Source organism: Piliocolobus tephrosceles, chromosome 2, assembly GCF_002776525.5.
Source record: "Piliocolobus tephrosceles isolate RC106 chromosome 2, ASM277652v3, whole genome shotgun sequence".
NCBI lineage: Eukaryota > Metazoa > Chordata > Mammalia > Primates > Cercopithecidae > Piliocolobus > Piliocolobus tephrosceles.
The window spans coordinates 137,261,058-137,285,113 of record NC_045435.1 but is presented as its reverse complement, the minus strand read 5'-3'; the positions used below and the strand labels follow the sequence as shown (position 1 = coordinate 137,285,113).

Here is a 24,056-nt window from a genome sequence, read left to right as displayed (position 1 = left end):
GTCTTTGCCTTCATTGAATTTAACAGCTGGGAGCGTGTTATATGTAAAGAAAAGGATACATGTTTTAACTCTTTATATTTGAAAGCATTATGGAATACTGGTGTTTTATTTTCTATACCTCATTTGCAAAAGCCTCATTTTTTGTTGTTGTATGCACTAGGAGGATGTGCATGTTGAATGTTTCCTTCTAGGTCCCATTGAATGTATTTTTGAATCAATTTATTCTCACTTTCCTATCCCTGCCTTATCACAGAGCCCCCATTGGGCAGCCTTTAATTGCACTCTCCATTCCATAGGCATCTTGATGGACCCAATGCGTCCATTTAGTGTTCTTTTGAGGATAGGCTGGTGGTAGAAGAGTGTAGGGTATAAATTTTGGAATCAGGCCGTCCTGGGTTCCAAACCCACTTCCTGTTTACTGGCTGTGTAGCCTGTTGTAGTTACTTTACCTACTGGTCATTCCTGGTCTCATTTGTAAAATGAGGATTATGGAGTTATGGTGAGGATTAAATAAAATATTGTTTTAAAGTATTTAACATGGTGCCTGCAACACAGTAAATGCTCAATAAATATCAGCTTCTGTTCTTACTGTTAACTCCTTAATTGCTCTTACCAAGGGCCTCCGACGTGGTTCCCATTTGACTCTGCAGCTTCACATCCCACCACAGCCCACACTTTCCCAGTCTGTTGGTGTCACTACACATACACACGATGTGAGCAGTTTAGGCAGCTGTGCCTTTGTTCAGGATGTCTGGAACTCCTGCTACCCGGCTAATTTTCACTCATCTTTTAAGACGTAGTTCAAGTGTCATCTTCTTGAGGAAACCTGCATCGAATGCCCCAGTTTGAGGTAAATATCTCCTATGAGATACAGACCTCTCACTTAGCTGGTAACGATACCAAGCCGAAGTTATATCTTTTCGTAACTCTCTTGCCCCATTAGACCTTTAATCATCTCAATCTTATTCAGTTCTCTATCTCCAGGGTCTCTGGCAGTGCCTGACACATCATTTAGCACCCAGGAAGTGCTGAGCTGAGCCTCCACTTCATCCTACTGTATCTAGTGCAACTGAGGTCGAGCATTTAACTAAGCAGTGACTTGTTTATTAGGTGTTTGGTCCGAATAGTAAAATCTTTACTTTCAGTTCAAATAGTTTTAGTTCTGATCACAATAAGCAATTTGACTGTTTTTGAAGTATGGAATTGGTTCTTGTATTCTCATGAAATATGGAAAAAGATGTTTCAACTTCTGACAAACATGATGGAAAGCTGCTAGAAGTTTTCATGCAATTCCTTTAGCCATAAATTTTGAACTAGTGTAGGGCCTTGAAAGCCACTGTAAAACTTTAAATAAAGTCACCAGAGAAATTATCCAGTAGGTACTGATACCTCTTTTTTTTTTTTTTTTTTTTTTCTAGAAGGGTGTTGGAAAGAGAATTTTACTAGGAATAAAGTGCTAAAATCTAAATTTAGTTTTTAAGTTTCTTTTTTCATCGGGTTTTATGTTTTGGTTTGTAAGGGTAAAGCGGCGTTGGTTGAAGGGAAGTGTGGTCCTGTAGGCAGTACCTGTAGGTACTGCCTACCCTAGAGTAGCGTGGATATTATTTAGGTCTGATGCAAACCACCGAAGCAGTTTTAAATAGGGTGCAGGGGAAACATGCTTCCTGGCTACAGCATGGCATTATTTGGCCAAGTTCCACATAAAAGCATAACTCTGTTACCTTGTTAGCTTCTACCCTCCAGGTCCTTATGTACAGCTTCAGCAGATTTAAGTTACCATTTTCAGTAGAACAGAGAGGCATTTGCAGCAAGAATGCTCACCGCTTATTTTGCACTCTCTACTTTCCTGGTAATATTTTGCTCCACAGGTACCTGTTGCTTGTGACTGAGGCAAGATAATAACTCGTACTTCTTTGGCATGCCAAAAGGGTTTGGAATGCTGCACGGGCAAATTGGCTCATCTCAGGGAGAAATCAGGGAGAAGGAAGAGAAAGAGAATTAACATTTGAGAACCTACCCTGAGCCAGCCACATGACGTTAGGTATCTAATTTAATCCTAGGAAGAAATCTCCAAGATAAGTTTTATTATTTTTTTTTAATTTTTTATTTTATTTATTTATTTATTTATTTATTTATTTATTTATTTTTTGAGACGGAGTCTCGCTCTGTCGCCCGGGCTGGAGTGCAGTGGCCGGATCTCAGCTCACTGCAAGCTCTGCCTCCCGGGTTCACGCCATTCTCCTGCCTCAGCCTCCTGAGTAGTTGGGACTACAGGCGCCCGCCACCTCGCCCGGTTAGTTTTTTTTGTATTTTTTAGTAGAGACGGGGTTTCACCGTGTTAGCCAGGATGGTCTCGATCTCCTGACCTCGTGATCCGCCCGTCTCGGCCTCCCAAAGTGCTGGGATTACAGGCTTGAGCCACCGCGCCCGGCCTATTTTTATTTTATAGATGGAAAGATGGATCCTGCTCAGGGTCTCTCTGGAGGTTTGCCTGGGTGCGTGTATGTGTGTGTGGCCCAAGTTTCTCATGCTTGCGTGCTGCTAGGTTCTTTTTTGTGGTCTCTGTGTGTATATGTGTGTGTGGGGAGGGAGGCTGAAGAGGGGTGAATGGATATCAGGTTTGAGAGAGGGGAAGCTTACCATCTAACGTCATCAGTTCAGTGCTCCTGATTTAATTGATTTGCTTTGCTTGCATGATCTGCCTCCTTCCTGACTACATTTGTACCACAGAAAATCAAGATAAGGCAGAGTTTCTTTGCATAAGGAAAGTCTACAACCCGCAGTTTGACAATGGTGCCTTAGTGGTAGGACTCATGGTGGGTGACCTGTGTCCTATAGCCACTTATAGCTATAAGCTATATTGGCCACTTATAGCAGTTGGACATACCCCATTTGCAAAGATGTGTATTGTAAATCCCAAATTCCAACCGTGTAGTACAGTCATTTGTGTACAGTCAATTGTGTACAACTGCTGATGAGGGCAAGAAGAGCCGACTTTGTCCAACATAACAAAGAAGGGGACAGTTTGACTTTTTTTTTTTTTTTTTTTTTTGAGACGGAGTCTCGCTCTGTCGCCCAGGCTGGAGTGCAGTGGCGCGATCTCCACTCACTGCAAGCTCTGCTTCCCGGGTTCACACCCTTCTCCTGCCTCAGCTTCCCGAGTAGCTGGCACTACAGGCGCCCGCCACCGCGCCCGGCTAAATTTTTGGATTTTTTGTAGAGACGGGGTTTCACCGTGTTGGCCAGAATGGTCTCGATCTCCTGACCTCATGATCCGCCCGTCTTGGCCTCCCAAAGTGCTGGGATTACAGGCGTGAGCCACCGAGCCAGGCCCAGTTTGGCTTTTGAAGGGGACAATTTGAAAACTTAGGGGTTAAGATTCTCTTCCTCGTCCATTACATCAGGATTACTTCTGACTTTTACTTGCCAGTCAGCTTTTTAGGTCTTAGCACTCAACAAGGAGCAACTGTCCTCTTGGGTGTAGTCAGTGTAGTCTACTTATGGCCTCTTGCTTAGACTCTTAAGGGTTCCCTAGCATCTATGTTTTGTTGATAGGTTTGAAGCTATCATCATTAGATGAGATTTAGTTTCAGGGCCCGTACCTATAACCGGGGAGATTCTGTCTGGGAAAGGTCAAGACATGCAACTCTTTTTTTTTTTTTTTCCTTCTCTTTTCTGAGGAATATTTTCCTCCAATTTTTTTCAGCTCTGCAACTAAAATATAGACCTAGTATATGAACACATCTGGCCACTGTCCTGGGCCTTAGATGGTACTCTGCTGTCATTCTTCTCTGGTCAGAGCCGTGCCTATGGGGTGAGGTGACTTTTGGGCCTTCCAGTCTTACTCTCTTTTCGTTTTTAGACCATGGTTTGGTTACCTGGGAACGCAAATTCACTGACCAGAAGGCCCTGAACTGGTATCTGCAGTTTGCATGGATCCTTGAAGCCATCTTCCTGAAGGCCATCATTGCTACTGGTTGTGCCATCTCTGCCTGAGGGTCGGTCAAGGGATAGCTCTGTGTGTGTGTGTGTGTCTGTGTGTGTGTGTGTCTGTGTGTGTGTGTGTGTGTGCGCACGCGTATGTGTGAGAGAGAGAGAGAGCTTGGGTGTCCACATATCACAAGGCCCCTCTTGAGGTAGGATGCAGCAGGCAGGGGAGAGCAAGGCAAATTCATTACCAGGGCTCAGGATGATGTCTGTCTTCAAACCACCCATTTCTGAGGAAGGACTATGAATATTGTAGGAGTTCTAAACTTGTACTTGGTCTTCCAAGACATTGAAAAGATATATTTGTCAGTCAAGGTAGAAGGATGAAACCTATTTTATTGAGCAGTTTGCCAGCTTGATTTGTAACTTTAAATGTTTTGACTTATGGTATATGGGCCTCTATTTGCTCACTTGCCTTGGGCCTTCCCATGTTGGGGATGGGTCTGCAGCAGCAACATTCCTTTGCAGAGATGTTGGGTAGAAATTAGTTTTGGTTAATTGTATCATTTTTTCCCCTGGAACAGACAGCATTGAACATTAAAGAAAAAGATAAGAGTTACTCTGTAGACATAGTGCTGTATTTCCTTTGGGAAATGTAGTTTTTCTTAGTTTGTGTTGTCCTGAAGTGAACTTTAGCTCTATACTTCTTTTTCTTTGTCTTTTATTTATTTATTTTTATTTTTAGATTTCCTAGTGCCCTAGTTGCATTTCTTCTGTGTATTGAGAGACCACCAGGGCAAGGCAAAGTTTATCTGAATGTTTTTTCCTCCTATTGTAAATATTTTATTTGAACCATCCATGGTTCAAATAAAAAAGAGGCTTGGTTCTTCTCAGGCCTCTTGAAAGAAAACAAGGAAAAAGGCTTCCCAGTGCTTTAGAAGATATAAGATTGTTAAAACTTCATTTTAGAGAACTAGGGATTTGGCTGAACTAACATGAATGCCTTTGAAAGAAGATATGGGTTGGGTGCATATTTTCAGTATGTGCTGCAGCAGCTCTTTATTAAAGTGTAAATCATTACAAAGTCTTCATTTCCTATGGGGTGGTAATACTGCTGCTTTGTGGATGACTACCTTTCATGCCCAAACCCTGCAAACTTTTCTACATAGGGAAATGGAATTGGGCTTATGCCACCTGTAGCTTTTACTCAAGAGACTTCATGGACTGATTTCCCACTAATCATAGTAGCTACCACTTATTGAGGTCTTGCTACTGCTTGGATCATGCTGAGTACTTCAAGTATATTAACCCTCAAAAACAACTTTACAAGGTAGGTTATGTTATGCTTATTATAAATCCTCCAGAGTTAATAAATTTGCCTAAGTCCACCTAGTTAGAAAATGATTAGGGTGGGATTGGAATCAAGATGGTCTGGTTTGAGGATCTCAACTCCTAATTGTTATACTGTACTGAGACTAGTCTGCCTTAATTGACATAAACTACTTGTCCATTATAGCATGGGTGTTGGAAGAGTAGGGCTTAAGAGAAATAATAATATCCAGCATTTTTCTAGTGTTTTAGCGTTCTTCATATAGTATCCCACTGGATTTCCTTAGTGTAATAAAATAACATTTGGTTTATGCACCAGGTAGTCAAACATCATGCCTGTCTTGTGATCTCAGTGGGAAAATGAAGTATGTACCTCAAGTGATACAGTCTTGGCTGAATCATGGAACAATTATGCCATCAGAGAGTTGAGGTATTCTGAGTAAAACAGACACTTCATTTGAAAGGACTAGGAGACTTCACAGATGCATCAAATATGTTGAGGATATAAATGCCAGGCTCAGGTGGATTTACTGTGAAGTGCTTCAACTTAACCTTCAAGGCTACCTATACTCTGGTATAGGTTCATCTCCTGGCTTTAGGTGAGGCCCTGGAAATGTGGCTAACAAGTGTCATCAAGTCAAAGACTACGAAATCTTGCAGTGCCCTGAATCTTACAGCGCACATATAAAAGAAACCTGATAAAAGTTTTCCAAATTTGGAGTCAATCCGAAAAATTTATATGACATTACCTATAATGAATTATGAAGCTGAAAGGAACTTTTCCAAATTATTCAAGAATAAATTACAAATTCTGATCTACAGTTCTAAAGGGAAGACTGAATTATTTTTGTATTCTCTCAATAGAGAATATTGCAAAATGTTATTGGAAGAGATGATCAAAGAGTATACAACCAAAAAATATAGGAAAAGTATTTCAGAGGTATAGCAGTTAATAAAAATATTTGTTTTTTAACACTTCATATTTGTAGTATTTATAGCTTTTAAAAATTTGTTGTTTCTATGATACTATTTAAATTTTTTTTTTCCAGAGATGAGATCTAATTCTGTCACTCAGTTTGGAAAGCAGTTACGTGATCATAACTCACTGCAGCCTTGGATTCCTAGGCTCAAGCAATCCTCTAGAGTAGCTTGGACTAAAGGCGTGCACCACCATGACTGGCCAGTTTTTTTTTGTTTGTTTTGTTTTAATTTTTGTGGAGATGGTGTCTTACTATGTACCCAGGCTGGTGTTGAACTCTGGGGCTTAAAGGAACCTTTCCACCTCTGCCTCCCAAAGTGTTAAGATTACAGGTGTAAGCCACTGCACCCGGCCTGTATACTATTTTAATTCTAAATAAATATTCACTTTATTCTTAATTTTGTATTCACTTTATTCTTAATTTTATACTTTTCTTCTTAAAGAGTGTCCCTGAAATTTACAAGTTTCAGATTCCAAAGACCTGAGTCTTTGACTAACGGTAGGATTTGTTTGTTGGTTTAGAAAATAAATGTTAAAAATTGCCTCTTCCTCCTTCCCCCCGTTGCAAACAGAGACTGAAATCTGCATTGTTATTTCACAAAACGAAAATATTTTTCCTCCAGGTTTAGCTAAACCCTTCATCATTTTCCTGCTTTAGAGCCCTGCGCCAAGTAGAAAAGAAGTTGCAAAGATGTAATTATCACAAACCTTCATCTTGGGTGAAAGATAACCTAACTCTGACCCTTAGTTTGAGATTAAACTCTACCTAGGAGACGGCTGGTAAAGACTAAGGTGTGTTGTGCCAGGAATCAAGCTGTCTGGGTGACCGGGCTGCCTTTCTTCCCATTGGGGTTCATTTTCCTTCTCTACAGTGACAAGAATTGGACTAAATAAGATTGCCAGTATATTCTCTTCTGAAACATTTCATTCTTTATTATCCCTCTACTGTTTTGTTAGTAGAATAAATCATTGAAATTGAGTTAGAAAATCTTTAGCTAATCAAAATAGAAAACTAACAAAAGTCATAACAGGTCAGAACTGAGAAATACCACAGACTTCCACTGCTTCACTGGTGTTCGTTGGAGACGACTATTATTAAAAAAAAGAAAAGAAAAAAAAACATAGCTATTTTGAAAATTTCCTACTACAGGTGTCTGAGCGTACATCCTGACTAAATAGCATGTTTACTTCAGCTAGAGCTCACTCCTTCTTGCTAAATAAAAGGCTTACTTGGTTTTGGTGGTAATATTATTTCTCTTTGGTTAATTATGGTGTTTTCATTCTCCCCTTCCTCCGAATTGGTAAAAATTGGTCTGTGAAAATTTTTCCTAAGGTAGAAAATTATCAAATGCTTTGCTATGCCCAGGAGAAGTAAAGCCTAAAGGAACTTTCATATTTTTGGGGGAAAAAAAAGGAAACTTGTCTAGATATAATTAGTGTTCTGTTGCCTTTCAAATATTTCTCTACCATTTTTCTTAAAATATTCTCAGAAAAGACAGAATTTGCAACAGATTGGCAGTTTTCAAACTGCTGTTTTAGGCAGGGGAGTAGCTGCTGCAACCTATAATTGCATTTCTGTAGAGTTTGCAGACACTTGTTAGCATAGACTAGGAATCTTTCAACTTTTGCTTTGAGTGACTACCTTGTTACTACATACCAGATTTACGTCTCATTCTCTAAAGCTCATAGTATTGGGGGGAAAAAAAAGACAATATGATATAATTTGTCCTTCAAGTATGTGAAAAGGGAAAACATCTAATAATAACATTTTATATTCATTATTTTGGAATCCCTTAAATTGTATCATTATACAATAATCTAACAATCTCAACCCGCCGGGCACTCTTACTTTTATTTTTATAATTTGTATTGTTAGAATACATTTCTATTCTCTTAGGCCTTTGTTCATTCTACTTTCTCACTTCTTTGGGAACCTCATTCCTTCCTGAATATTACATTTTATGACTTATCATATGCATCAAGGCTCAAATCTTGAGCTCCAGCATTCTGACCCTAAAAATGATGGCTTCCTATCATCTTCTGTTAACAGCAACTGAAGGTGTTCTAATACCTTGCCGCTCATAGGAGCTCTGACATCACTGAGAATTTATTGGAAATGAGGACTGTGGGTCCTCTCCCCAGACCTACTGCAACAGAATGTGTACTTTCACAGGGTCCCCAGGTGATTCCTGTACACATTGCAGTTTGAGAAACACTGCTGTAATAGCATTAAAGCATATTCCAAAGAGTAGCCAAATGATCTGCAGTGGTTTTAGTGGATCACATCAGGCTTGTTTCTGTCAGTAAAGAGAGGAGAATTCAAGGAAGAGTTGCACTTAGTTTTATGAGAGTCTTTTGACTCCTCCTAAGCTGTTTTAACTGTGTGGTAACTATTATAACATGCTAAAGCTAGCAGAAGACAGAAGGCACTGGTAGCAAGTCAACTAAATGAGTCAGTTTTTAACCAGTCTCTTTCCCCAATCATCCTTCATGAGTCTTTTATCCACTGATTGTCCCTCCCTTGACCGTGGTGAACTGTAGAACCCAAGGACCCATTTCTTTTTTCTTTTTCTTTTTCTTTCTTTATTCTTTTGAGATGAAGTCTTGCTCTGTTGCCCAGGCTGGAGTGCAGCGGCGCAATCTCGGCTCATTGCAACCTCTGCCTCCTGGGTTCAAGTGATTCTCCTGCTTTAGCCTCCTGAGTAGCTGGGATTAAAGGTGTGTGCCACCACCACCGGCTAATTTTTTTTTTTTTTTGTATTTTTAGTAGAGACAGGGTTTCACCATATTGGTCAGGCTGGTCTCAAACTCCTGACCTCGTGATCGCCCACCCGCCTCCCAAAGTTCTGGAATTACAGGCGTGAGCCATCGCGCCTGGCCCCAAGGACCCATTTCTATACTGAACTCACTGCATTAATCATGTTTACCTCATTAGGCATTTACTCACAGATTGCCTTGACATATGTAGGCCTTAATTCATTCTGGAGCTATTATACCTCAGCATTTCTTAAAATAGGTAGCACTCTGCTCTATACAAAGTAGGTGCCCAATAAATTAATGACTCGATGACAGGTTTTCAGGAAGTGGTTTTACTCTTCTACATTTTTTAATCCTCTTTTGTCTTGAGGAACTTACTTGTCTGATGCTCAGTGAAGACTCAATAAATTTTTCTTGAATTGCTCAACATTTGTTTTAGACTATCCTGAGGGTGCCACTGTAGGCATTTTCATTGATTTGCTTCTTTATTTTAATATCATAAGGCAGCTTTTTGTGCCTTAGTTACTTTTGTCTTCCAGAATTATGGGTCCCTGTCAGTTTTAAATGCTCTTAAGTAACATAGTAGCCACAATAAGCAGTTCTTACAAGCAGTTTCTGATGTTTCCAAGTAATTTTATTTTCTGACTTTTTTTTCTTTGCCTTTGACATCTGAACTACACTTGGCAAGAAAAAAAGAAAAGAAAACTTTCCATTGCAACTCATATCTCATGGTGCTTCCTGTTGCATCAACTCTAAAGTTATTCATCAGAAAAGTTACGTAAAATGCATAACCATTTGGTTTTATTTTTGCTCTTGAATTACGCGACCATAACACAAACCTGAACTCTTATTTTTGTCATCTGTAAAAATCACCTAATTGGTCTCTGCTTATGGACACCCTTTGTTCTTTCTCTGTCGATAACACAGGCATTGCCATCCGTTAAATCTACCCCCGGATGGCATTTTGAATAGCTGACCCCTGCTAGAAAGCCTTCCATGGATTTTATGAATCCTAGATCATCACATGACCTTCCCTTCCTCTTGAGCATGGGGGCTGCCTCAGTGTCCCTGGGCTCCTAAGAGAGTGCCTTGTGCCGATGGGACACGGGACCAGTTTGATGACTACCTGCACAGATGAAGCCAAACCTCTTGTCCATCATCTATTCCACCCTTCGCATCCCTCATGTCCTGGTTCCACTCGAACCCAGCTGCCTCACACATCCTTTTTGCTTACAAGTTTCCTAGCTTGTGACCATTCTCCACCACCTTCCCCAAGTTTTACCATTCTCTATCTGTGCCCTACAACAGCTCCACCCTTTGAAATAATGCCTGGTCTAAATGTCACTTTTTCTATTGGGCCTTCCTTGATTATCCATCCCACTGCGATTCTTTCTCCTGCCCATAGCCTCTCTAACAAGCCTTGCATCGTCATTCATATGACCTTGTTTGCTAAGCTACCTGCGCTATCTCTGTGTGTTTTAAACTCTTTTACTAGAATGAAAACTCTTTGAGGGAGAAACTTCTGTCTGATTTTGCCATAGCTCTTAGCACATATTCTCACTAATTCTGTTTATGTGTTGTGTTTGTTGCTGTTTGGAATTCATTGCTTTTAAAGGCTGAGGAAACTTGCTTTTAGATCCAAGGCTTCGTGTGCTAATTTTTTTTCTCCGAGATGGCTTACCTCACCACCAAATGTAAATGTCAATGACTTAAAGCCACCTGTAGCATAGTTTGACAGAACCATAGGCTTGTGGAAAATCTCATATGATCTGCTTTGTGTAAATTGTTCTTTACAGTGGAGACTTGCTCTGTCTGCAGTCTTTAGTTTCTGTGAATTTTGGGGAGCTGTGCTGTGTGGGTGTTAAGGTTGATTTTCCATCCATCACCAGCTCCGCCTTTGATTCATTTATTCTCTCACGTGTGAATCTTTTGCAGAAGGCTCAATGCATTATGACTATAGAGGCCACACAAAGTCATAAAGTAAATCACACCATCTGACACAGGACAATTTTTTGCCACTCCTGCCTTTCCTCTTTATGAATCAGAGATGATCTCAGTCATTGGGATTCCTGGAATAAGGATGGCTGAAGGGGTCTTGGTGAAATGGAGAGTGCCTGAAGATACTCTTCTACCTACCTGAGGGTAAATAATCCCATATTGCAAAGGTGACCCCTGGTTGTACTTTTTGGAAAGCCCTGTTAAAGTGACACATGCAAAAGAGACTTAAACATGAGGCCTTTCTTACATGGGCACTTAATAGGAATGGGTTTCCAAGGAAGGTCTTGAATTTGGCCTTCAGCCTTCTCCTCTGCCATAGTCTTCATCCAACCTGAATAAACATGCAGTGTAGGTACTATGGGTAGTGGTCTCTTGTGCAAGCACAGCTTCCAGATATGTCATCTGCCTTTCAGCCAGATCATCACCCATGTAGCCACTACACCTGGCCAGAATTTTAATATTCTTAAGTCTAAATATTTTGTGGCACTTATTGGAAATGGTTGAAATACAATGCTTTTAATTTAGCATGTCATTGGTTAACTCTCAAAACTACTGAAAAGCACTTATCTTTCAAGATTTTAATGATGATGTTGGTGAGGATGTTTGTGGAAAGTAGATAATCACTTACATTTATTCAGCACTTGACAAAGCATTTTCACAAACTCTGAGTACTGGTCGTTATCAGTTTATTAATGAGATGCCTGTGGTGTCTTCAGGGGACAGGAGAGAATATGTTAACTTCTTGAATAACTGCTACAGCTGTAGTTAGCCCCCTATGAGCCAAGCCTATTGGCTTTGTCACTCCCAAGGTATACCTTATTTCATATATATAAGCAACTTGACTAAGTATTAGATGTCTGTGTAAGCCATTTTCTGCCAGTCGAAACAATTTTGTTCTTCTTTATATCTTTCTTCAGATGTACATCTTTAATAAGTTCTGGGAAAGGAAGTGGAAAACAATGCTTGACCTCTGATACAGTGTACCATTTTGATTATGATCAGTACTTTAATAAAATTTATCATCAAGAAAGTCTTTGGAATGAGCCCCTGAAAAGCTTGGGAAAGTGATTGATATGGTGTCACTTTTCTTAAATTATCTTCCCATGTTGCTTAAGATGACCAGGAAGGCTCACTTGACTCTTGTGCTCTCTAAATTGAACTGTCCTGAAGTTTTAAGAAAATAAAGTGATCAGACTCAGCAGTTCAAGATTGTGTTGGTTGATAGCAGCCACTTAGACCTCAGTTCACTATGGGTTTCTGTGTACTTTATTGGTGGTCACCAAGAGGCAATGAAAGGTCCTGATTTTGTGAACATTTCTGCCCACACCCTTCTTTGGTGCATACCTTTTGGGAATATATAAAATGTCTTTCATTGTCAAAATAGCTGTTAAATAATATTAAAAGCAAAAAAAAAAAAAAAAATCATGAAAATAGTCATTTGCCTACTTCTTCAGGCAGAAAACTAGTACCAGCCAGTGCGATGGCTCAGGCCTGTAATCCCAGCACTTTGGGAGGCCGAGGCAGGCGAATCACGAGGTCAGGAGTGCGAGACCAGCTTGACCAACCTGGTGAAACCCTGTCTTTACTAAAAATACAAAATTTAGCTGGCCATGGTGGCACATGCCTATAATTCCAGCTACTCAGGAGGCTGAACCAGGAGAATCACTTGAACCCGGGAGGTGGAGGTTGCAGTGATCCGATATCGCACCATTGCACTCCAGCCTGGGAGACAGGGTGAGACTTTGTCTCAGGAAAAAAAAAAAAAAAAGAAAAGAAAAAGAAAACGAGTACCAAGAAAACAGAAAAAAGAAGTGATATGAATAATTTGACTATGATTGAGACACATGGGTGAAAGAGCACCAGAGGAAAAATGTCTAGTCTGATAACTTTGAAGAAAACATATTGACTATGTCTAGTTATAATAATATTTTAATCTCACAGTAATAGAGAGCTTCATTCTTTTCAAAACAGTTTCACTTTCATGTCATCTGTAATCTTAAAAACAACTCTGAGATGGATATAATTATCCTGTTTTACAGATGTGGAAATGGAGGCCCGGAAAGGTGAAATGATCTGCCCCAGCTATAATAGGACTGCCCATCCACTGAGACATAGTACAGCATCATTAGTTAATCTTTTCATCATTTTTCTATTTTTAGTCATTGTGCTCCCTCACTGCTTAATTTGTAAGTAAATGTAAGGTAAAAATCTGTAGTCTCCACGTGTTTTCATATTTTCATAGCTAAATTGTCAAAGAGGCGATGGCAGTGTAGTCATCAGGAGACTTGTTTCTTGCCTTGAACATTAAAAGCCCTATTTAAGACTGGAGAATTTCTTCTTTGAGGTTTTTGTCCACCTGTCATAAGAGAGTTCAAACTATGTAATGAGTCATTTTACCTTTCCCCTTTTCTTATGGGGACAGCTTCTCTTTTATATACCGTGTGGTCTGCCCTCTTGGAGGTTGTGTCACCGTTGTCAGTAGACAAATGCTGCCATGTGTAAAAGGCTATGCCAGTTCCTACAGTCCTGTAGTTTTGCCCTTCACTAGAACTTCAAGTTGCCTAACCTAATCAGGAATACGGGCATCTTTATATAGGAAGTGCACTTCTTCATCATATAGACATAGAGGTCAGGTGTTATCATCGTTGGCTTCCTTTCTCAGAAATTCTTAAACATGAATGTCTGAATAAACATACAGAGAAGAGGTTGGGTACAGTGGCTCATGCCTGTAATCCCAGCACTTTGTGAGGCCAAGGTGGGTGGATCACCTGAGGTCAAGAGTTCAAGACCAGCCTGACCAACATGGTGAAACCCCGTCACTACTAAAAAATACAAAAATTAGCCGGGCATGGTGGTGGGCGCCTGTAATCACAGCTAGTTGGGAGGCTGAGACTTGAACCCGGGAGGTGGAGGTTGCAGGGAGTCGAGATCATGCCACTTCACTCCAGCCTGGGCAACAGATCAAGATTCCATCTCAAAAAACAAACAAACAAACAAACAAAATATAGAGAAACAGAACAGGAACTGTTTTGAGTAGCAGAACACGACTCACACAGACATCTAATTTAGTCAAATTGCTTTTATATAAAAGAAGATATTCATTGAAGAGTAACAGAGCCTACCTGTATGACTGATATTTTCAAAGAAAATGGCTAAGAATCACTTTGATGGCCAGGCACGGTGGCTCACACCTGTAATCCCAGCTCTTTGGGAGGCCGAGAAGGGCAGATCATGAGGTTAAGAGATTGAGACCATCCTGGCCAACATGGTGAAACCCCATCTCTACTAAAAATACAAAAATTAGCTGGGTGTGGTGGCACGTGCCTCTAGTCCCAGCTACTCTGGAGGCTGAGGCTGGGGAGTCACTTGAACCCGGGAGGTGGAGGTTGCAGTGAGCCGAGATTGTGCCACCGCTCTCCAGCCTGGTGACAGAGCAAGACTCCATCTCAAAGGAAAAAAAAAAATCACTTTGATTAGCAGAAACAGTGTTTCACTTGCCATCATAGAAAGCTAAGCTATGCTTCTGCTTTTCTACTGCTAGCTTTATATAAATGTTATTTTCCTTGCAACATAAAAGAAAAATTGAGTCATGTTTTATTTAATTTTGTTGAAGAACACATTAAATTAGCCCTCACACTGTGGTATGGACTTCTTTCTCTTTTCTTCAGGGTGATTTTTCCAGTGGGCTTGGTTGGGACTGTGTGGATCATTGTGATGCTTTGTTCTCAGTGGGGATTTTCCAGCAAAGATGAGCTTCATTAAACAATGACTGGGTTCATGGATTTATAGCTGGAGTGATTTTCTTCAAACTGTAATATATTTCAGTGTTACCGTTTTCTGAACACCCTTTTTAAAAGGGATTCCATAGCAAGTCTTCTGGAATAATACCTTTTATATAATTCTTCAAAAACTGTAATTTGTACATACTGATTCCTGTTAAGGCAGATGTTATTGTATCAAGAAAAGACTCAAATTTTGAACATATTGAAAATAGTGTTTCTTCAGATCTGGTGGACAGGTGATGCTCAATATATATTTGTTTAATGGAATAAAAAAGAAAAAAATATTAAAGATCCTAGGAAGATAAATTAAGTTGCAAGGATATATTGTTTGCAAGGATATATGTCTGTTTAGCATTGCAATTTTCTGAAAGGAAGGCTATTCACAGCTGTTAATTCTGATCTAAGGAACTATTTGCCTTCTTAACTTCTTTGCTAGGTTATCTAAAGGGAGATATCCTTTCTCACATTTGTTTCCTTGAACTTACTTTTAATGTTGCCTTGTAGGGTCAAAACTTTAGAAATATAGCTTTCTCAGGAAACTTGCTCCTCAGATCCTTCAGAGATGTCTGCTGTTAAGCTTATTGTCCCCTTGGGAATTGGCAAAGGATTTCCACACTTTAACTTGTAAAATCCACACTCAAAAATTAATCTAAAATTATTTTTCGGGAAGAATTTATACAATTTCAACTAAATGCCCTGCAGCCAGTTATGTTTATGATTCCTGCCTTGTCTCCAAATGGTATTAGAGTTTGAGTCATATGAGAAAATTAATTGAGTTGGGCTTGATTGTACAGGCATACATATATAATAATGTTCCGGTTATAATGCAGTTTGCAGGTTTTCTAGTTACAGCTCAAGGCAAAGATGAGTCAAAGCATCACCTATGGGCCTGACTGCCTCTGTCCAGTACTGCCATGCCCCGTCTCTAACTACTACATTTTTTCCTATTGAGTTCTCCAATCCATGTAGGGATAAGTCCCTTCCTGAACTCGGTTTATTTTTCTAACCCCGGCTGCACGTTAGGATCACCTGCGAACCTCTAAAAGAATTCCAAAACCCAAGCCCAACACCTAGAAGTTCTGACTCATTGCCCTGGGGTAGGACTTTGGCATCACTATTGTTTTAAAAGATCCCCAGATGATTCTGATGTGGAACCATGTTGAGAAACACTAATCTAGCCTAATCCAGTGAGGTTACAAATGAAGAATTTCACCAGAGAGGTCAAAGTACTGGATTTCCCACAGCAAAGAAATGCCATTTACTGGGTTCAAAACTCCCATCTGTTGACTTTAAATCCAGCATAACAAATATGAGCAAGGTTTTAGAAGGTTTTGGAAACTCATCTGCAGAACAGAGCAAATACAGGCCTATCTAAAAGGATACTTCACAATAAAGATGGTTAAAAACCAAAACTGAAGGAGGCAGAGCACGTTGGTGGGGCTGCTAGTGGGGGAAATGGATGGTTTTCCAAAAGAGAAAACACTTGACCTGGGTCTGAAAGGCTGGGTATGATTGAAGGCAGGCACTTGTTAGCCCCAGGGCCATGCTACTCCACTTCCTTCAAGGAAACAGAGGGAAGCTGGCAAGTGCCTGCCTGCGGTGTGTGTCCGCCCACCATGTAGAGGCAGTTCTTCAGCTCTGTCAGCCATGGCCAAACCAGGCAACATTTGATCCACCTTGGACCACTCCTGAGGGGTAGCATCAGACACCAGGCATCCTTTCAGGCACGATTCTTGGAGTTGCTTCCCTCCATCACATAAACCTCCCAGCCAACAGTGAAGGCACTGAACTCCTTCCAGGGGCTGGGCAGGCTGCCTTGCGGATGCTCTTCTTGACCTTAAAATCCACCTGATAGATCTGGTAGGGAGGTAGAAATTGTGGTGGTAGGAAAGCCAGCAGTTATCAGGTCAAAGGGTTTCTGATAAAAGAAGTTATTCAACAGAAAGGTAATCAGATTATGGGAGCCTTAAGTGCCAGTTTGGGCTAAATTCTCTGAGTCACTGGCAAATTGTAAGTAGGGGAATGACGTAATAAAACCACTGCAAAGCCAGGAGTTTGTGATGGGAAGATAGGAAATCCCTTTCTTTTTTTCCCATATGGGAAAAAAAATCTAAAGATGTGTGGGGAAGCTCCTTAGAGTGCCAGGACTTTCAGTGTCCCCCAATTTATCATTAGATTCTGTCCAGACCTCGTTCCACACACAGTAGCCTGGGGACACCTCTGGAATAAGGTGTGACAAAAAACAAGGGAATAAATTTATTAATTTCAGAAAATGCCTTTTTTTTTTCCTAGGCTTCACTCATAGGCATTTTCCTGACAAGTCCCCACTTCAGGTTTCACAAAGAGATGCACCATCCTTTGGAATTCTGAAGAAACTCAAGCTTCAATTGAGCTGAGTCTCAGTGGCATGCATTTTATTACATCGAATGCCATTTTAATGTGCTTGAAACTGGGCAGATAAGGGCAATTGGTACACATGTGTAAACCACTACAAAGGGTTCACCTGAGTGTAGAAGGTGGCCAGTAGCCTAAAAACCCTGTATTTTGGAGGCTGTTACTTCATAATCTCTATTATGAACGTGGAAAAAATCACGTAATTATCTCTCTAAGATGGTCTTTCCACTGTTCAATAGAACTTTCTGCAGAGATGAAAATATCTCATACCTGTGCTGTCCTTAAACGTTAACACAGCCCAGGTATAAGATATTTTCATCTCTGCAGAAAGTTCTATTGAACAGTGGATCTAAGACAATCTTGGATGATGCATGTGGCTTGAAATGTGGCAAGTGCAAATAAGGAACTGAATTTCAAATATAGATATATTTTTATTTCAGTTAACTTGAATTTAAATAGCCACAGGTGGCTCTTGGGTATCATAATGAATAGGGCAGTTACAGAGCACCATTAAAGTTCCCGTTCTTCTCAAGTCCCAAAGAGGTGCTTTCAGGTAATTTCTTAGCACCTATAATCACAGTGGGGCAGATTAAATTACTTGTACCTTTCTATTTCTGTGCTTTGGAATTATAGGCTGTTTCTTTGTCCTGGAAACCTGATAGTCTAATGTTGTGGAAATACTTCTTAGTAGTGCACTGTAATTATAATACTTTATTGTAGGAGGATGCAGCCAGGCCCTTTTTTTTTGTCATCTGTGTTTTTAGTTTTAATCTTAAAAGGATTATAAAATAGTACTGTCTTGTGGGAGAAAAATATGCTTAAAGTCTATGAGCATGGAGTGGTAGGGATTATAAGCCGTTAAACTTCTGGAAATTCTGGGGAAAGGGAAGTTAAAGCAGCAGGTAGAAGTCTCCTAGGACAAAACTTGCCCTGAAGGGATGCTTTTAATTGGGTTCGGTATTTATGAGAAGAACCCTGCAAAAGTGGTTTCCCTGAAGGCATTTGGATTTTCCCCTGTGAATAAATTTCACCCACCTTGGTCACCTCTGTGCCATATTCTCCTAGAAACTCACCTTTATTTGGCATGCTGTCACTTAAACCCTCCAAAAAAAAAAAAAAAAAAAAAAAAAAACCTTTGAAAACGCCAGTTTTTTTTTTTTTTTTTTTTTTTTTTTTTTTTTTTTTTTTTTTTTTTTCCTGAAGTGTTAATTTCCTTTCTTTAGGCTTGTGTGGGCTTTGACTGGAAACTTAATCTGTGTGCCTGGGCTCTGCATTAGGTTTCAGTCATTGAAATGGGGCTTAATAAGAATTATTTGATACCTTAGGAGTCAGATGAGCCTTACTTTTATCTTAGGCTGAGAGATTTGCATTTTGAGAGGTTGTGCCAGCTGACTTGAGCCTTTACAGGTTTCAGCTTGTTGCAAAACTAGTTGGGTCCATTTCTCTCACTTCTGAGACCTTTTGCTTCTGCCACTCATAGCTAACGTGTTTTCCATGGAACACTACTCCTTGTCCCTAATTGTGTTCTCTTCCTACCTCAGCAGTGACACTACAGACAGCAGATCATTTAATACTAGACACATTCCTTAAGAAGTTGGGATAGAACTTTAATTACACAAGGCATCCAAGCCAGCAGTCAGGGCCCTTTCCAGTGCGATTACTTTTCAAGCTCTGCCCTGCTTCTCCTTCCAGTTCCCTCTGGGCCTTGGTTTTCAGATCTCCTTAGAAGCTGAGGATCGCAGGTCCTTTTGAATTTCTTTAGATCAGTGTTGTCCTGTAGGACTTTCTGCAATGATGAAAGTACCCTGTCTATTCCTGGCCACATGTGGCTATTAAGCACTTGAAAATGACTAGTCTGACTTGGAACTGAATACGTGATTTCATTTAACTTTAGTTAATTTAAATTTATAAATCCATGTGTCCATGGCTACTGTGCAACTCTAGATTATGCCCTTGACTTTAGAACAGTGTGTCTTGGGAGAGTTCTCTTGGCTCTGGCCCTCCACTTTCATGAACCAGCTCCTCCCAGAGGGGAAAGAAGAACTCTCTTTGACTTCAAAACTGACTTCCTTTTATTGCTAATTTAGACAAGCTAAGCCTTGAGCTTGAAACTCTTCACCAACTGTTTATACCCTCCATACCTGGCTTCAACATGCCCTTTGTTCTCTGTGACTATATCCTTATTCTTTATCCAGCAACAGCAAATATGCATTAATTTTCTACAGATAAGAAGGTTTCCTTTGGAACTCAAGAAGGAGGTATGAAACTTGGCTTCAAAGGACTTAGGGAAAGGAAAGCTATCAGCAAGTGTTTATAGAGTACCAACCACCGTGTGCCTGCCAGTGTTTGAGATCTGGGGAATACAGAGTGAATTAAAGTCCATGTGTACAAGCTAATAAACAAGATTCTATCAATATGTCAGCAGATAAGTACAGCACGGGGGTCTGAGAATAATGGTAGATGCTTGTAATTTTAGAACCGGTTGTCAAGAATGGCATCTTTGGTAAAGTGATGTTTGAGCAGTAATTGATATGAAATCGGGATGAAGAAGGCAGATCTCTGGGTTAAGCGCATTCTAGTCGGAGGGAACAGCAAGTACAGTGTCCTAAAAACAGACCGTGCTTGTCATTTCCTCCCCTCCTCCCCCATGGTTTCTCATTTTTTGCTTCTCTTTCTAAGAGTTACATTTATAGGCATACATTTTGACACTGGACATCACAAGAAATTGAGCCAGTTCACACCTCCACTGGTGCTGGTAAAAAGATTATACTAAGATGGATAAAAGACTATGAAACATAGTCAAAATGCCCTTCTCAGTCATCTCTGACATAGGATTTTATACATCTGGGTTCTCACCCCAGATTGAGATAGGTTTAATAGATAAGATTCAGTGTGGGGCAAATTTAAGGTGCCAAAGTTAGGTACATACTAGAACTTTCATAAAGAATTGTCTTAAGAAATAGAAAACGTTGTAATTTGACTTCCTAGCCAAAGGTCATTCAAAACATTTCAAAGTTTAGATCGCTTATTCCACTCTGATCTCTAGTACTAAATGTTATTTCAGCACACAAATGTGGTCATTCCCATGGATGGAAAGAGCCAGCTGTGTTCCAGAACTATTTTGGAAGATTACACCTTGAAGACTGTGTGCTTGGTTCTCATTTTCCATCTTAAAATCACTGCTGGAATCTGTCTTGACTTTTCCACAGCCCATTGACAATTGTCATTATGTAAATACTGTCCTTTTTTCTCACCAACTACTATGGCTGATGTCTCCCTTCCAAAATTTGTGTTGAAATTTAATCCCCATTGTGGTGGTATTAAGAGATGGAGATTTGGGGGAAGTGATTAAGTCACGAGTGGATTAGCCCTATGTAAAAGGGCTGGAGGTAACCAGCCTGGGTCCTTTTGCCCTTCCATTTTCTGCCATATGATGACACAGTACTGATCCTCTCTAGAGGACACAGCGACAAGGTGCCATCTTGGAAGCAGGAAAGGGAGCTCTCATCAGACATCAGACCTGCCAGTGCCTTGAATTTGGACTTGTCAGCCTCTAGAACTGTGAAAAATTTCTGTCCTTTATAAATTACCCAGTCGCACATATTTCATTATGGCAGCCAAACAGACTACGTTATCAACCTTAGTGGGATTGGTAGGACTTGGAAGGGAGTAGACTTTTTTTTTTTTTTTTAATACAGAGTCTTCCTCTGTCGCCAGGCTGGAGTGTAGTGGCACAATCTCAGCTCTCTGCAACCTCTGTCTCCTGGGTTCAAGCGATTCTCCTGCCTCAGCCTCCTGAGTAGCTGGGACTACAGGCGCGCACCATCACACCCTGGCTAATTTTTGTATTTTTAGTAGAGACGGGGTTTCATCATGTTGGCCAGGGTGGTCTCGATCTCTTGACTTTGTGATTCGCCCACCTCAGCCTCCCAAAGTGCTGGGATTACAGGCGTGAGCCACCACGCCGGGCCAGGAGTAGTCATTTTACTCACCAGGAGGCTAGCATCATAAAAGTTGCAGCTACTCACCACAAGAGAGCCCTTTATACTGTTTACTGCAAATAGCATCAAGGTCATGACAACAATGAGTAATGCCCAATAAAGGCAAAGATCAACCTTACACTTTTTCGTCTAACTGCACTGTGAGAAAACAAGCAAAATTGCCCAGTTTAAGGGCAGATTCTCAGATTTTGTTTCAAATTTCCTGCCCTTTGTTGCCTTAACAGTATTTGAAACTTTTTTTTTTTTTTTTGACTTCCTCTGCTTGAAAAACATGAAGGGGGAAGTTTCAAAGTGTTTGGTGTTATCTTAGAAACCAAAGTGAATCTGAATGTGTCTTTCTGTCCTTTTTGTGTCATTTTTCAAAATGAAAGAGACCTGTAAGTTCATCATGGCCAACCCATTTGTTTGACTGGTTGGAGAACAGGCACAGAGAGTAGTTGGGTAGTTACCCTTGAACTCAAAGTCAGCTCATGGTCGATTCAGAGCCTTCTCCACTGCAGCCTGCTGCCATTCCCAGCATGGTGAATTCTCCTCCAGTAGAAGTCATATAGCAATGTTTTACAATTAACTCTTACGTGAGCAAATGAGCTCAAGCAGAGAAGATTAAGGAATATTGCTTTCCATATATCTGGATGGCCCAGAACACTTTTTAACTAGGTACTTAAAAATCTAATACAATTGTTGTTGCCCATATTCTTCTGTAATTCTTTCATCAGCTGTGAATGAAAGTACACCAATTTTATTTCCTTGAAAAATAAGCCAAACGTAATTTTATTTCAGTATTTTAGAATTCCACATTCTTAAGGTACATCATTGCCTTCCCATCACTGCATGTCAAACTTCCTAATTTTATTAACATGTTGCGAAATAACACACTAAGTGTCTCAAAGCCAAAGTAGATCAGCTCTCGCCTGATAAATGTGCAGGAGTCAGCGGAGAATTTGGAAATCGAACTGGATTCTCAAGTTACTGCCTATTTGCCTGACCTATGCTGGTTATGAACAGTATTTCAAAACCAGATTATTTGGTTCTAGATCCTAAACACTCTTGGCAACTTTATTGTAACAATGATTGATTCCATTATATATTTGAAAGCATCAGGGCACAGTAGTAACAAAAAAAATGTTTTATTTCAATTTGTCTATTCATTCAAATTTCCTGAAAGGTTTTTTAGAAGTCATCAAACTGCTAAGTTTGATGAGTAGGAATCGACTTACCAAACTCATACTTATCTTGTCATTTCTTTCCTGCAATTTTCTTCGGTGTGAGAGAGCATTGCATGGAATGTTACCTTTCTAACAAGTGAATGCTTGTGTGGCATTTTTTATCGTCTAGAGGATTTTCACATGTACTTCAAGCATGTTTGCTCTTCATCATGACCCTACAAGGTGCCATTTTATAAATCAGGAAATGGAGGTTTCAAGAAGTTAAGTGGCCCACAGCTAATACATGTAAGAGCCTGAACTCACACTCAGTTTAGGCTTAAAACTCTTTTACCTTAAAACTCTTGGGCTTCACCAAGCTGACCTTATTATATATGTCTCCTAAAATAAGTGAAGTAATTACAAAGAACCAAAGCTCTTGTCTAAGAAACTTACTGCTTACCCACCCCTGTATACCCTCTTTAACTCCTAGTAGCCAACCCATGTCTTTGCTTTGTACCGGAATGTGTGTAAAGTTCTACTCTTGAACTTACTGATGGAATATCTATTTCATTGTGGAAGATCAGGAAGGATGTGGGCTTGTGTGTCACCACTGGCTTTGTCTTTTATTCACTTTCTCTCTTTGACCTGTGATAAGTTATTTCATCTCTTTGACCCTTAATTTCTCCATCTATAAAATGTTAATGACAAAATTGCATGGTGGTTGTGATAAATAAATGAAATAATCACCACAGTACTTAGTACTGGACTAAGCATTTGGTCTGCATTCAATGAGTCGTGATCATGGTAATAATAATTATTATTATCACATAGATCTGATTTCTAAAGTGGATAGCCTCTGGCCTTGAACTGAAATGTGATTATCCACATTAGAGAATTAAATGCATGTTAAAAATGTTCATATTAGAGAGTTAAATCATGACTTTTCACATTCTGGTTAAACCCTAATATTAGAAGAGAGAATTGAATGGGCAAGTGAAATAATCATTAATTATAAAAATTCAGGTGGCCACAGGGGCCTGGCAGGGGAGTAGGTGACATGAAGGAGTGACAGGGAGGAGGCAAATTGGAGGACACAGACACTTTCTCAAGAGGAGCGTCACAGCTCACAGCCAGCTGACTGTTGTCATGGGATGATGTGGACCCACTGTTGCCAAGTCTTCTTTATTTCTTTAAGTGGAATTCGAAAACCAGCTTTGCATGTGGAATCTCCAAATTTTAAAACTTGGTTTATAAAAAGAGAAGAGTTCAGGCCAAACAGAACACATCTGTGCTCTGTATCCAGCTCTTGTACCCACTGTAGCAATTTCTGCTTTAGCTTCTCAGCCTGTGCCCAAGTTATTTGGTTGTTAGAAACCAAGAGCCTTGGACCTCATTATAGTACCTTTTAAAGGGATGCCTTTCCCAAATATGGTAGTACTCTGGCCCTTTTCCAGAGAAAATATGGAAATCATCTGTTTTGACCAATATTTTCACATGTTTAATAAAACTGTAATTGAAAAACCTTTCAGGTACCAGGCATGCACAAGAACCCTGCGGCATATTTTGAAAAAATGGAGCAAAAGCCTCCACAGAGAAATTTATCAGTGAAAATTCTGCTCTCACAGGAAATTGATATTTGGACGAAATTCCATGCTTAGTTGAGGCAAATGGCTCATTTCAGGGGCTGATTTTTCTGATTCTCAAATAGTCACTACCTTTTAAAAATCTGTTCTTACCAGATTTT

The 24,056-nt window shown here is 40.0% G+C and overlaps 1 protein-coding gene across 2 annotated transcripts in view; it reads left to right on the top strand.

The window, feature by feature from the left end:
* Positions 1–24,056, top strand: part of TGFBR2 (transforming growth factor beta receptor 2) — an 86,668-nt gene that overhangs the window by 3,626 nt on the left and 58,986 nt on the right. Inside the window, exon 2 of one of the 2 annotated variants that reach the window (XM_023192280.3) lies at positions 13,030–13,104. The exons of the other annotated variant lie outside the window; for it this stretch is intronic. Within the exon in view, the coding sequence (XP_023048048.1) occupies positions 13,030–13,104 (75 nt within the window). The remainder of the gene's footprint in view (positions 1–13,029; positions 13,105–24,056) is intronic. 2 annotated transcript variants of the gene reach the window in all.